Below are 12,680 nucleotides of genomic sequence, written 5' to 3'. Positions count from 1 at the left end.
AGCATAGGATGGTCCTAACACCTGAAATTCCAGCACACAGGACACCGAGGCAGGAGGATCAAGAATAGGAGGCCTTATGACTGGCTCAAAAATCCAAACTAGAGCTTTTGAGAAGCAAATAACATTAGAACAGTTTTCTGGGCAGGAAAGCTGGTGGCAGAAAGCTCCTCTAGCAGGCGGGTAGCCAGGAGCTCAAGCCCCGTTAGTGCGAAAACAAAAGAAAATCCACCATCCAAAAGCAAATAACAAAAAAGCACCCAGATGCACGCCTGCAGTCAAGGAGAGGAGGGCCCAGAACTTAAGGTCATCAAGTTCATCCTGGGCTGCAAGAGTCCCTGTCTCAACAAACAAACAAACCAGAAAAGCAACAACCTAACCATTTTAAACAGTCCCACTGCACTGGTAGCTGTTTTCCTGCCTCAGTTAACCCCCAAGCCAGCTCAAGTCAAAGAGTGTTTATAGATTCTACAGCTGTCCCTCAGGTACTAGCCTGCCAGTTTAGTTCGGTTTGTTGCATTGGATTTTTTAAACTTGGGTGACAAGCCTTTTGTGCCTGACACAGTGCTTCTGCCCCATTCTGCCTCTTCCTCAGGATGCTCAGCCCTTCTACCAACCGCCATGTCTTGCTTTTCCACGTGGCTGTTCTCACACCCCTTTCTCTCCCCTGCCTGTGTGCACACAGGGAGCCCCCGGGCCACAGCATCGGCACTGCATTTCCCTTCCACGTCCATCATTCAGCAGTCGAGCCCGTACTTCACACACCCCACCATCCGCTACCACCACCACCATGGGCAGGACTCGCTGAAGGAGTTCGTACAGTTTGTGTGCTCTGACGGCTCGGGTCAGGCCACCGGGCAGGTGAGTCCAAAGGGCACAGGAGGCCATGTAGCCTCATCTGTTTAACTGTGTGTCTGTCTTTCTGTCTGTCCCATCTGTCTGTTTAAGGGCTCACAAGGATAGGGCCAAAAGTCTGGAGCATACCTGGAGTTGGGGTAGCAGAGAGCCCATAAGAATCTACCTCTGGTCGGTTTTAGTGGGCTTGGGGCCAGGGTCTGAGGATTGTGCTAGGGCCTGTGTTAGGGTTGGAGAGTTGGGGCAGCTGTCCAACCCTCCCTTCGGGGCTTCTTGCCCTTCCTGTTGACCCATGGCTCCCAGCAAGAATGAGCCTGTAATTTGTCCAATCTAGGCCTTGGACCACTACCTCTTCCCTTAGAGGGTCAAGAATTTGAGAGATTCTGGACCTCAGTTTGCCTGGCTTATCACTGTTGACCTTGGACTGTTTGTTCTTCGTGGTGTGAGGCTGCCCTGGACTCGGTAGGAGGCATCACTGGCCCCCACCTGACACATGCCGGGAGCCTCCTTCCTCTCAGTTATGGCCATCAAATCTATCTCTGACTTTCTATGCCCCATGAGAAGCCTGTGGGAAGATAGATTTCTACATCAGGACTCATCACAAAGGGCTCCCACACTGTTACAGTTCTAGAAAATCCTTCTGATCCACCATTCTGTGGGACGGTTGAGCTCCCTGTGGATTCTTTCTCTATTAGCCAGTCCCAGGGCCTGGTCCAAACTCAAGGTACTCAGCAAAGGGGTTATCAAGGAGGATAATAGGCCAGAGATGCCGGCAGGGCGTGCTCAGTCTCTAGGGGTCACTTAAGGTGAGACACGGTGGTCTAGACTTCTGGGCAGTTCTGAGTCCAGCGGGATGAGAACTCCCAGCTCCTCTTTCAGCTGGTACAGACAGTCTGTCTGTAAGAAGTCAGCAGGAAGATGTTCAAGGGGTTAGAAAAAAAAGTTGGGAGGCATTCTGGAGGCACATGCCAGAGGCAGTGAGGGGGAAGAGCAGTGGTCCTCTGTTGTCCCAGGCTGCCTTGATGTGCTCCTGGAAGAAAAGGCGTTGACTGGCCCGTCTAGGGTCTTCATCCTGGCTCTCTGCCCATCCTGGGACTGGTCCTGTTTCCTCTGGCTTGCTCCCCCAAACCCCTTCTTCTGCCCTCCTCTTCTTCCGTGACAGTTTCTCTTGCTGACTCTACAACTTAGCATATTGGCGGCCTTCATGCCTCTCTAGATAAAAACTACCCATCTTAGAGGGGTAGGGGTTAGAGCTGGCCCCTGGTTGACACTTCAGAGACAGAGTAGACTCCAGAGGACTACTGTGTAACCTGTAGAGGCAGACAGACAGGCTCGGAGTTCAGAGAAGCAGAACCTAGGACCGTTAGATCAACGCAAAGAGCCTCTCACCACAGGACCCTGAAGAAAGACTGAGTTTGGCTCCTGCCTCCTGAGGGCTGGGTTCTGAGCCTGTCTTGTGACCTGGCATGTGTAATGTGGAACACTCACTTTGCCTAGTTATTTTCTCAAGACAGGTACCTGTCCCCGTGAGACTGCAGACAGAGATGAAAGCAGGCACCTTATGAATGTAACTAGCACCGGGGAGTAGGGAATCCTGTCAGAACTTCCTCTGTGACCTGAGACTGAGGAAAGCCTGCAGCAGGGACTGTGGGGCTTCTGCACTCACGTTGGAAAGAGGCTGGCTTATCGGAGAACAGAAGCTGCTCTCTCTGGCCACAGTGGAGCAGCAGTCCTCAGACTTAGCCTGTGTGAAGAGTCACCAGAGGCCTCAGCCTTCAGCTCATTTCAGCAACGGTGGACCCTAGGAACCCAAGTGTCTACCAAGGTCCTGCTCCCAGACTTCTGGCCAGAACACCCACTTTAGAAACCACTGACCTAGAACCTACAGGAGCATCTCCCGCACCACCCCAGGAACCCCAGGTCACAGAGCAGCCTTTCAGGGAAATATCTATAGTGTGGAAATGCAGACTGTTACAGAAGGCTTTCAGGTACCCTGATATTGCATCCTTCCGCCCAAGTCTAGGGTGCTTGTTTAGCAGGTCACGTGGAGACAGCATCTGAGGTGATGCTGAGGGCAAGAGGAAGGGTCCTGGGTAGAAGTGTTCAGCGGTGGTGAGGGCCCAGTGCGGATAATGACTCAGCAGAATGCTGCCATCCGTGTGTGCGAGGCAGGTGATGTGCTGGACCAGCTGTAGACTTCTTCAGCCCCAACTCAGTTCCTAAGGTAACACGGATCAAAGACCTTGATATTTTAACGCCTTGACTTACATCTCACCTAGAACTCTGATGTCTCAGACCTGGTGAACGCTGCTTCTAGAAATAAGTCTGAGTATTGTGACTAGCCTCGTCAACTCATTGTCCTTTTAGACACTCTTGCAGGAGGTGGGCTCCATGCTGTACCCTAGATCCTGGGAGCCCAGAGAGAAGTCATGAGGCTATAGTCTGTGGGACTGTTCCATTTCCTGTCTGGGGGAAGAATGGGATGAGAGCCAGACAGACCTTAGACACCAGGGAAGAGGCTGCTGCTTGGCTCTCACTGATACCCCTACAGAGCTGGAAAGCCTACCCTTTGGTCCTGATGCTGCCTAGAATGAGTCACTCTAAGATGGTCACATCTTAGCACAAAAGACTCCAGTCCAGGTCACAGATGCTGGGCAGATTGATTTTGCCAGATGCTCTAAAACAGTCATCCTCAGAGCATGCAGGAATGGCAGGAGGAATCGTGTGTCAGATCTAGCAGGTCATTAGGGATAACGGCTCGTAGCTAGAAGAACCGGAGGTCTGGGTCAGGTGTGACTAAAGTGGAGCAGGAGCTGGCCATGGCAGTGTATGCCTGTAATCCCAGTCTTTGGGAGGTGAAGGCAGGAGAGTCAGATGTTCAGTCATCCTCAGGAGTAAAGCATTGCCACAGAAGTTTAATGGCCTGAGCTTGATCCCTGGAACCCACAAAAAGATGGAAGAAGATAAAGCAGAAAGGACAACATAGTCCCACTGGAGGGAAAGACCCCCGAGGTCCTGCCTCCTAGAAGTGGAACTTGAGTGCTGGCGTGCTGGAGTCTGGGGTCAGCTGCTCCCATGACTCTGACGAAGGACCAGGAGTTATCCGAGAAGAATAGGACAGACAGTGAGGGACCAGTATGACGCAGAGACTCTGGCTGGTCCTTGGGTGTGTGTGATGCTTTTAGAACGACCTTCAGGAGTACAGGAAGGAGCTTCAGGTAGGGCACTCTGAGGTGAGCAGGGTTGGTCTCTGACCTCACTGTCAGCCTGAGTTCTAGAAAGTCCAGGGGACTCAGAATGGGAAATGCCTGGAAAAAGAGATAGGGTGTAGAATAGGAACCTTGAGTGACCATCGGGGAGACTGTGTCTTTCTTCTAAAACAGTGGAACATTTGAAAGAGAGGTGGGCTAATTTGCTTTTAGGGAAGAAGGGCCGTTGAGGCTGCCAAAGGCTCACAGATATGGATCTGCCTCCAGGCATGGCCAGTGTAGCGGGTGACTTTGGATGAACTACTTCCCTGCACAGAACCTCACTGGATTCAGCTGTAGAATGGGTAGACTAAAGCTTCCTTTGCATCAAAGGAGGTACTGTTAGCTTTGACCAGAGGGCGAGCTTCTGTCCTGCACGCTATAGGATATGGATTTGTAGCTACCCACTTGATAGTATCTTCAAGGCCTCAAAAATGGCTCTAGATGTTGCCAGTAGATTGGGGACCAAATGACCCTGATGTGAGAACTGTTCCCTTGTGAGTAGTTGGAAGGTCAAACACAGCATGAGTATAATGCCTGGGCCATGGTCTGACATCCAGAGCACCAAGCTGCCACTCACTATCAGAGCAAAAGTGGCCCCACACCTTCATCCCCCCCCAACTACTTCCCCCACACTACCCCCGCCCCCACAGTCTCATTGTCATCAGCCAAGAGTGGGGACAGACTGATGCTGGCTGGAAACATCTCACGTCCCTGGAGGTGGGGGGTTTCCTGGGGTGTGTCTTCCTGTAGGAGGAGCACTGGCTGGGTATCATAATGGACCCTTATAATCTGAGCATTCGGGATGTGGAGGCAGGAGGCTTACCAGTCTGAGGGCAAGTTGAGAGAGAAAGACCTCCCTAGGACTTGTGCCTAAGTGGCCAGAAGGGCTGAAGTTTGCTCCGTAGGAAAAGAAGAGCTGGGGCCAGGCCTCTCTGCACTCGAGCTGCTGCAGGTGGGCATTGAGGGCTCTGTCCCAAGCAGAGGAAGCAAGTTCCAGGTCTCTCCGGGGAAACTGGGCTTGCCAATGGCTGGGGAGCCTGTGGTACTTTCTCTGAAGCCTTGAAGCTGACCCAGACACGGGCAGGCATGAGGCCTGGAGGAGAAACCAAAGTTTGAGGCCAAAGAGGGCACAAAAGGACAAGGAATGGATCTTGGTGGCAGAATGTCCCTGGCTCCTGAGGGCGTGCGTTATCCAGGGACTCGCTCTTGAAGAACCTCACAGAAGTTGGAGCCACCAATGGCGTATTTTCCTCACTGGCTGATCTTTGTAGAAAAGGCCAGCGCCCCACTGTTCGCAGGCTGAGAACAGAATCTGCTGCAGATAGAACGGAGGGTGAGCTTCTCGTGCTTACAGCCTCTGGAGCCAGGCTGCCCATTGGGGTGGATGTTGGCAAGCCTTTGGGTCTTGGCTAGTCAGCTAGCCCCAGCTAGGCCCATGCAGGGAGTGTGCCTTTGAGACCTTGGAGGTGAGCATGGCTGTTGTAGGTGCAGTGGTGTGCATTACTAGGTGGTTCATTTCTGTACCTAGAACATCTTGCTTAAAAATTGACAAGTCAGCCACATATGGTGGCATCGCCTTTAAACCCAGCCCTTGGGAGCCGGAGGCAGGTAGATCTTGAGGCCGGCCTGGTCTACATGGTGAGTTTGAAGCCAGCCAGAGCTACACAGTAAGATCCTGATCAAAAAGAAAGAAATGAGGAATCACCCGTCGGACACCCCCTTCTTCCCTCCCACTACTTCATAAGAGGAAAAAGAAAGAAAGAGACAGAGAGAAACACCCAAGAGACCAAATAGAGGCCTTACACCCTCCTCCGTCCTGTGCCTAGAGGAAAGGACCCTCCCTCCCACTCCTGCATCTTCCATCGGGAGCGCCTGCTCTCAGGAGCAAGCGGCCGGCCGCGCAGGGGAGCGAGCGTGTGTCTGTGTGTGATGTGCCTTCATGCGTCACTCTATTTATGTTGTTCGCAGCCCAACGGTAGCGGCCAGGGCAAAGTCCCGGGGTCATTTTTGCTACCGCCGCCGCCTCCAGTGGCCAGACCTGTGCCCCTTCCTATGCCTGATTCCAAAACCACCAGCACGGCCCCAGACGGCGCCGCCTTGACTCCTCCATCACCTTGTAAGTGGACGATGAAACCGATACCACAGCGCCCAGCATCCCTGGCCCATCTACACAGTCTCCACTGCAAAAAAGAGGAGCGCCCCCTCCCAACAAAGCCCCTACCCAGAGCGCCTCAGAGCCTCCCACCGGATGAGCAGGGTCGAGCCCTGGCCATGGCCTCCGGGCCCACAGTTACACCAGCCAGCACCCCATGAGCCCTGCCCACTGCTCCCAGCCAGGCCCTGGCCCAGGCCCCCCTGGGGGGCGGGAGGGAGAGTGCAGTGGGGCACTGGGCCGGGGGTGCTGGCGCGGGTAGGGGGGCGGGAGGCACAGCCATGCCATCTTCATGCCTGATTGCTGCTTTTGGTTTTGGTTTTTGGTTTTGACTTTTTTTTTTGTTTTGTTTTGTTTTTCAATTTTTTGTTGTTGTTATTGTTGTTGTTGTTTTGTTGTTCCCTTACACACACCGAAACAAACTGAATGTAACCACAAGGTGATGCCACCGCCATCTTCTTTTTGCCTGGCCCCCTCACCTCCATCTGGCCCTTTGGGTCTCTGAAGATGCAGGAGGCTGCTTCCAATGCCTTCTTCCCTCCGTCCCCCATTTAGTTGTTTCTTCTTTTACTACTTCTTCTTCTCCTCCTTCTTCTTTTTCTTCTTTTTCTCCCTTTCTCCCCTCTTCCCATCCTCCCTTCCCTTCCTTTCTCTCCTCTCAGTTCCTTTCCCAGGTTGTAAGTTCCAAGGAGAAAGGGGGAGGGGCACTGGGTCCTGGCTTCATCTTTTTCTTCCTCCCTCCTTCCCTCCCTCCCCCTTCCTTCCTTTTTTTTTTTCCTTTAAATCCAATGACAAATGTTGCCAAAAGGAAGAGAAGAAAAATCTAAGTGGAGAGCTAGACCCAGCTAGACCCGACGTGAAGGACAGGAGAGGCGGAAGGCAGGCGGCGTGCTGTCTTGGGCTGGCACTGGGTGGGCAGAGCTCTGAGCTGGGACTGTGCAGGAGTGGGTGGGAGGGTGGCCCATGTCAACACTGCTGTCCGTTGGCGCTCTCTGTCCTTCTCTCCCGTGGTTTGAGTTCTTCCCCCTCCCTGCTCTCTTCATGCCATCTTCTCATTTGCATATGCCATTAGACACGATCACAGTCACTGGAGGTGGGCAGAGTGGGGGAGGGAACCAGGCTGGAGCACACTTCTGGAGAGAGGCGGACAGAAACTGGTGAGCATGTCCTGGACGTGTCTGGTATAGACAGGGGTGGCTTCCCAGGCAAACTGTGACACTCCATTTTCCTCTGGGGACTGTTTCCCAACTGTCAGGTTCAGCTGGATACCCCACAAGAGCTCAGGGGTGTTGGGTTCATTTTTCCCCCCTGGGGCACTGGACAGCTGCCTCCCACCACCCCCTGCCCCCAGGTGGCTGAGCTCTGGGGCTCTGTCTGTGGCCTCTTTCTCTGTCACCTGGCCTAGCACACTGATGGGCAGAGTAACATGTGCTCCAGCCTCTCTGCCACAGCACAAGCCCAGCAGCCAGGCCACAGGGGTTTTTGTGACCACTCCTGCTGGTTCAGCCCTCCACTGGACCCCTGTGAGTTCCTGAGCCACTTGCCAACCGATGGGACTGCCCAGGGTGGTAAGTGGTACAGCCCCTGGTGAGGCTGTGGGGCTGGAGAGGTGGCCGGGATGAGAGGGCCACCGCCCAGCCAGGCTGCTCCGGGCAGCCCAGCTCCCACCTTTGCACTACCCTTCTACAAACAGAAAAGCTAGGGACTCCACTGGTGAACCTGGTGCTAGCCATTGCCTCAGTAGAGGACAGAACTAGACCCAAGGGACTTCAGCCTCAAGGGCCCTTCCTCACCTCTGCCTTGACAGGCTGAGACAGGAGGGTGTGTGTATGCTCCTGGTCAGTGAAAGGAAGGACTTGGAGCCTGACCTCCCCAGCTACAGCCCCTCACTCTTCCTTCCTGCTGCCAGTCTAACCTTAGTCTCTCCCTTTCTCAGCCGCCCAGAGAGGCAGTGCCCAGGTGGGTCCCAGAGCCTGACCTGGTCTCTCCCTCTCTCTGCTCCCCACAGCATTCACAACGACAGGCGCCTCCTCTGCCAACCGGTTTGTCAGCATCGGATCCCGGGACGGCAACTTTCTGAACATCCCACAGCAGTCTCAGGTAGGATGCACGCAGAGGGGTGCACACAGGGTGCATCGCAGTGTGAGAAAAGAAACTAGGAGTCCTGAGGAGGGCTGTTCCTTATGAGCCACACACCCAGGCTTCTGCCCAGCTGAGCAGCCTCCCTAGGCAGCCTCAGGCTCCCTGGCTAATCGGCTAATTGGATAATTAGCTCTAACAGCCCTGGACCTGGGAAAGGCAGCCCGAGGCCGGAGGCCTCTGGGCCATCCTGGTAAGCAAAGATGAAAGTTAGAGGTACTGACTAGGAAGACGGCCCTATCTCCTGGATCTCTTCCTGTCCTGCCTGATCCTGGCTGTCCCTGTTTCCCCAGCCGTGGGCGGAGGAGAAGAAGTTGCAGGAAGGACAAAGTAGGTCTGGTGGGCCGCATGCCCACAGACTGGCATCAAGGGCAAGGCAGAGCTGGCTGCAGCCCTGGAGGCCTCTTCCCTAGGTCCCCATAAGTCCCATTAGGTGGAAGCACAGGCTGCTGGAACCCCCAGTTCCTACTGATGCCACCCCTACTTCTCAAAAGGAGGCAAGTCAAACTTGCCCTCCAGCATGAGGCCCCAGACTGCCTTGAGAGCGCATGTGCACACATGGACATCTCTTGTGTGCTTTTATCTAGAAAGACTGAGAAGAGTGGGCAGGGAGGCAGGATGCTTGGGACACAGGGAGGACTCACCTCAGAAACAGGCCAGGGGCAGCTTTAGAGGGCCAGGGCTTTCAGAAAAAGCACACAAATGTTCTTCTTTTTGTAAATTTTGTAAAAACACTTCCTTGCTGGCTTCCTAGGCCCTGGGAAATCCACCCCTGCTCAGAGCCTCAGGGCTGGCTCTGCTAGCTCCTGCCCCCGCCCGCCCGCGCCTCTGCCGAGGCCCCAGCCCAGAGAAAGTTTGGTGGATGGAAGTTTTCTGTGTGTGGTTGGAGGGTCTTTTCTTTTTCTTTCTTTCTTTTCCTTTAACACACACACACACACACACACACACACACACACACACACACACACACTTAGTCAAACTTCAGAGCTCCCTAGTGGTGAGGAGGGAGGAGAAGGGAACTTCAACCCCCTCCAGCCTCCCGCCCCCTTTCCCCAGAGTCACGTCTGACCCGTCTGGTTTCCAGGAGCAACCAGACATGATGTAACACCCAGATGAACTTGAACTTGGGGGTGTTGAGAAGAAAAACAATGGCTCTGAGCAGGGTCTGGAGCCAGCCCACTCTGTTCTGTGCCAGGGAGGCCGAGAAAGCCCTGCTGGCAGAAGGTGGGAGGGGGTGCCAGAGGAAGGGACAGCAGGCGGCCTCCCTTCCCAGCTCTGGGCTGGCACCAGGAGCAGGACTCCATTGCTCCCTCCCTCTCCCCCTTCCAGTGTGCTTGCTCCACTGCTGTTGGAACCCTCTCTCCCTCCCTCCCTCCCTCCTTCCCTCTCTCCCTCTCCCTCTCTTTCTCAGTTTTCCCTCCTTCACTTTCTCTGCCTGCTTGACTTGGATGTTTTGAGGCCAAGTCAGAGTTTGAGGAAGTTTGGGAAACATTTCGTCTCTCTCTCCCCCTGCCTTATTTCGCATGTGGGGGAATTAGTTCTTCTTAATCCAGGGCCCTGACTGCTCAGGTGTGTTTGAGGATTGTGGGGAAATGAAAGTTAGACACCCCAGAGCAGGAGCCCTTGGGCCTGGGGGCAGGCAGAAGGCATTAGGGGGACAATCAGGAGTGGTTTCCACAGTAACCAGTGACTTTAGCTGATCCTTGGAGCACCAGATGGAGACAGGACAATAGAATGAGGAAAGAAAGGAAAAATTTAGCAATTTTATCCTTGCCTAAACAGTGCTTTTTAACTTAGTTTTAATCAATTTGGGGCCTGGCTTGGAAAGGAGGGTGAGGAGTAAGCAGAGAAAGTTGGGCTGGCCTTGACAACAGGCCCCTGCCCCCCAAGCCTGTGTGGAGGCCCTCCTAGGTCCCCATCCCACTGTTGAGACAATAAAGACTATACAGGTCAGCTCAGACCTTGGTGTGGGCCCCTCTCAATGTCCCAGGTGTCCTCCACCAGCCTGTGTTTGTTAGGGAAGCAGAGGACAGGTGGCTCCCGTGGCCTGCCCAGAGCTCTGCTGACTACCTCCTGTCTCTGTGAGGAAGCTCAGTCCTGAGTTTGCACTTCGGCTTCCCAGGCCCTTTACCTGGCTTTTAGTGAGTGGACAAGAGGGACCCTGGGCAGCTGCCTGGGAACCCACAGAGGGAAGCAGGCCTCCATTGCACACCCAGCAGGCATCGCTGATAGGCAGTACCCTTTACCGTTGCAGCCCGTGCCCACATTTCTGGGTGTCCATCCATCGCACCTCTGTCTTGCTCACCACTGATCATTAGTTAGAGCAAAGCTTAGGGCTGGAGAACGCTCCATAGTAAAGCACTCACCTAATATTTCCGAGGGACTAGGCTCAGTCTCCACACCTTATTCCACAAACCACATTTCAAGTGTTCATGCTAATAAACCGTGTTATCAGTGAATCCACCGCCACGGAAAATTCTAGCAGCTCTTTGAAGGTCGGACTTTACTTTGATTTTGATTTGTTCATATGTGTTCAAGCGTCCACACGTGTAATGCTCAGATGTGAGCGTGCATACCACTGAATGCATACAGGGATCAGAAGACAATTTTTTCCAGTCACTTCTCTCTTTCCACCGTTAGGTTTAGGGATTGAGTTCAATGCTGGGACTAAAGGAGCAAGATATTGCTTCTCCAAATTCATTGCTAATTCTTGTGTTTAAGAACCTCATTTCACATGAGCTAATGTAATCCCAAACTAGAGCCTAAGGAACAGAGTCTGGCACTAGCTGATCAATATCGGAATAGTAATGTTTTTGTTTTTTTTTTAAATAAGAGTTGGAACCCAGGGCCTTAGATATGCTAGACAAGGCCATACTCCTAGCCCAATAGTGGTGGGATTCCTACTTTTATTTTGTTTCTGAACCAGGATGTAACAGGCTGGCCTCAAACTTGGTCCCTCTGTGCAGCCTCTTGTGTGTTGGAATTACTAGCAAGTTTCATTAGGCCTAAGTCCCGTAGGATTTTTATTTCTCTGAGTTTCAAGACAGTGTCTGACTCTGTAACCCAGGCTGGCCTAGGATTCACTCTGAAGTTCTGGCTGTACTCAAATTCCACACAATCTTCTTGTCTCCGTCTCCTAAGTGTTGAGATTACAAGAGAAGCCACCGATTTTGGCCTCCAATAGTGTGTTTATTTTTGAGACAGGGTGTCTCAATGTAACCCTGGTTGTCCTGGATCTCACTATGTAGGTTGGCCTCCAACTATCAAGAGATCCACCTACTGGGATTAAAGTCATTTACTACCATGCCTGGCTCCAACAGTATTTTAAATATTGGAAAATTTCACGTGATATTCTCCCTGGATCTCTGGCTTCTTTTGAAAAGTTGACCACTCCGGAAGCCTGGTACCTTCACCCCAACTTAGCAGGCTGGGCTCTACCTAGGCAGAGCACGGACATTCCCGGCCAGCCTGCTCATGGCTGTCACACATGCAGCAAATAGAACCATAGGCTCTTACCCACTCTCTGCATTTGAGTTCTGTCGGCTGAGGACTGTGACTATAAGCAGGTCAAGATCATGCACTGTGTGTGTCTGGCATCAGCGTGGGCTTGGGACAAGGATGGAATGAAACAGCATCTGGTGTGTATATAGTATATCTGGGGTGTACATAGTACATCTCTCTCTCTCTCTCTCTCTCTCGTGTGTGTGTGTGTGTGTGTGTGTGTTTGGCTCTGTCTGGCCCTGTAGACCCAAGTCTATGACAGAGTTCGGAGATGATACCCCCAGTTGCCATATCGGTGACCCTCATTTTGTAGTGATGGTACTTCCAGGTATACCCAAGCAAAGAACAGGTCTGGAGAAGAGTCCTCCACTCCCTCTTGGGCAGGAAACTAGAGTCGAGCCTTTGATGGAGGGTGTTGCCAAGCAGCCAGCCCCAGGGGTACACCCTGTGTATACTGGGTTCACTGCCAGCAGGCTCCTATATACGGGAAGGCAGCGCCCCCTGCTGGCTATTTTAAGAAAGCACTATCCACTGCAGGGTGCTTCAGGCTTCTTCCCTAGTCTGGTGCCCTAAAGGCCCCAGAACCGGTCAGGGTGGGTGGGCTCTGGCCCCCTCCCCCAGGCCTGGCCCTAGTAGGAACTGAAGCCATGTGGTTCCCTGCCCCCAGTCTTTCAGCCTGAGGGACAGGACGTTGGCTGGGATGTACAGACGTGAATTTCTGCTTTTAATCCAAAGGGACAGAAAGAAAACTCAGCAAGAACTCAAGCTGGGCCACCCCCACCCTA

General features: G+C 53.2%; 1 protein-coding gene across 6 annotated transcripts in view; it reads left to right on the top strand.

Moving 5' to 3' along the window:
• Positions 1–12,680, top strand: part of NFIX (nuclear factor I X) — a 94,709-nt gene that overhangs the window by 77,724 nt on the left and 4,305 nt on the right. For 4 of the 6 annotated variants that reach the window (XM_080937189.1, XM_080937187.1, XM_080937190.1 and 1 more), the window contains 3 exons: positions 683–858; positions 6,072–6,219; positions 8,264–8,355. In XM_080937189.1, the coding sequence (XP_080793315.1) occupies positions 683–858; positions 6,072–6,219; positions 8,264–8,355 (416 nt within the window). The remainder of the gene's footprint in view (positions 1–682; positions 859–6,071; positions 6,220–8,263; positions 8,356–12,680) is intronic. The other 2 variants (XM_080937191.1, XM_080937192.1) reach the window with 1 other exon arrangement.

The sequence above is a fragment of the Micromys minutus genome (assembly GCF_963924665.1).
Source record: "Micromys minutus genome assembly, chromosome: 24".
NCBI classification, from domain to species: Eukaryota; Metazoa; Chordata; class Mammalia; order Rodentia; family Muridae; genus Micromys; species Micromys minutus.
Note: the sequence above shows the minus strand (reverse complement) of the source record. Positions and strands in the feature narration are given on the sequence as shown.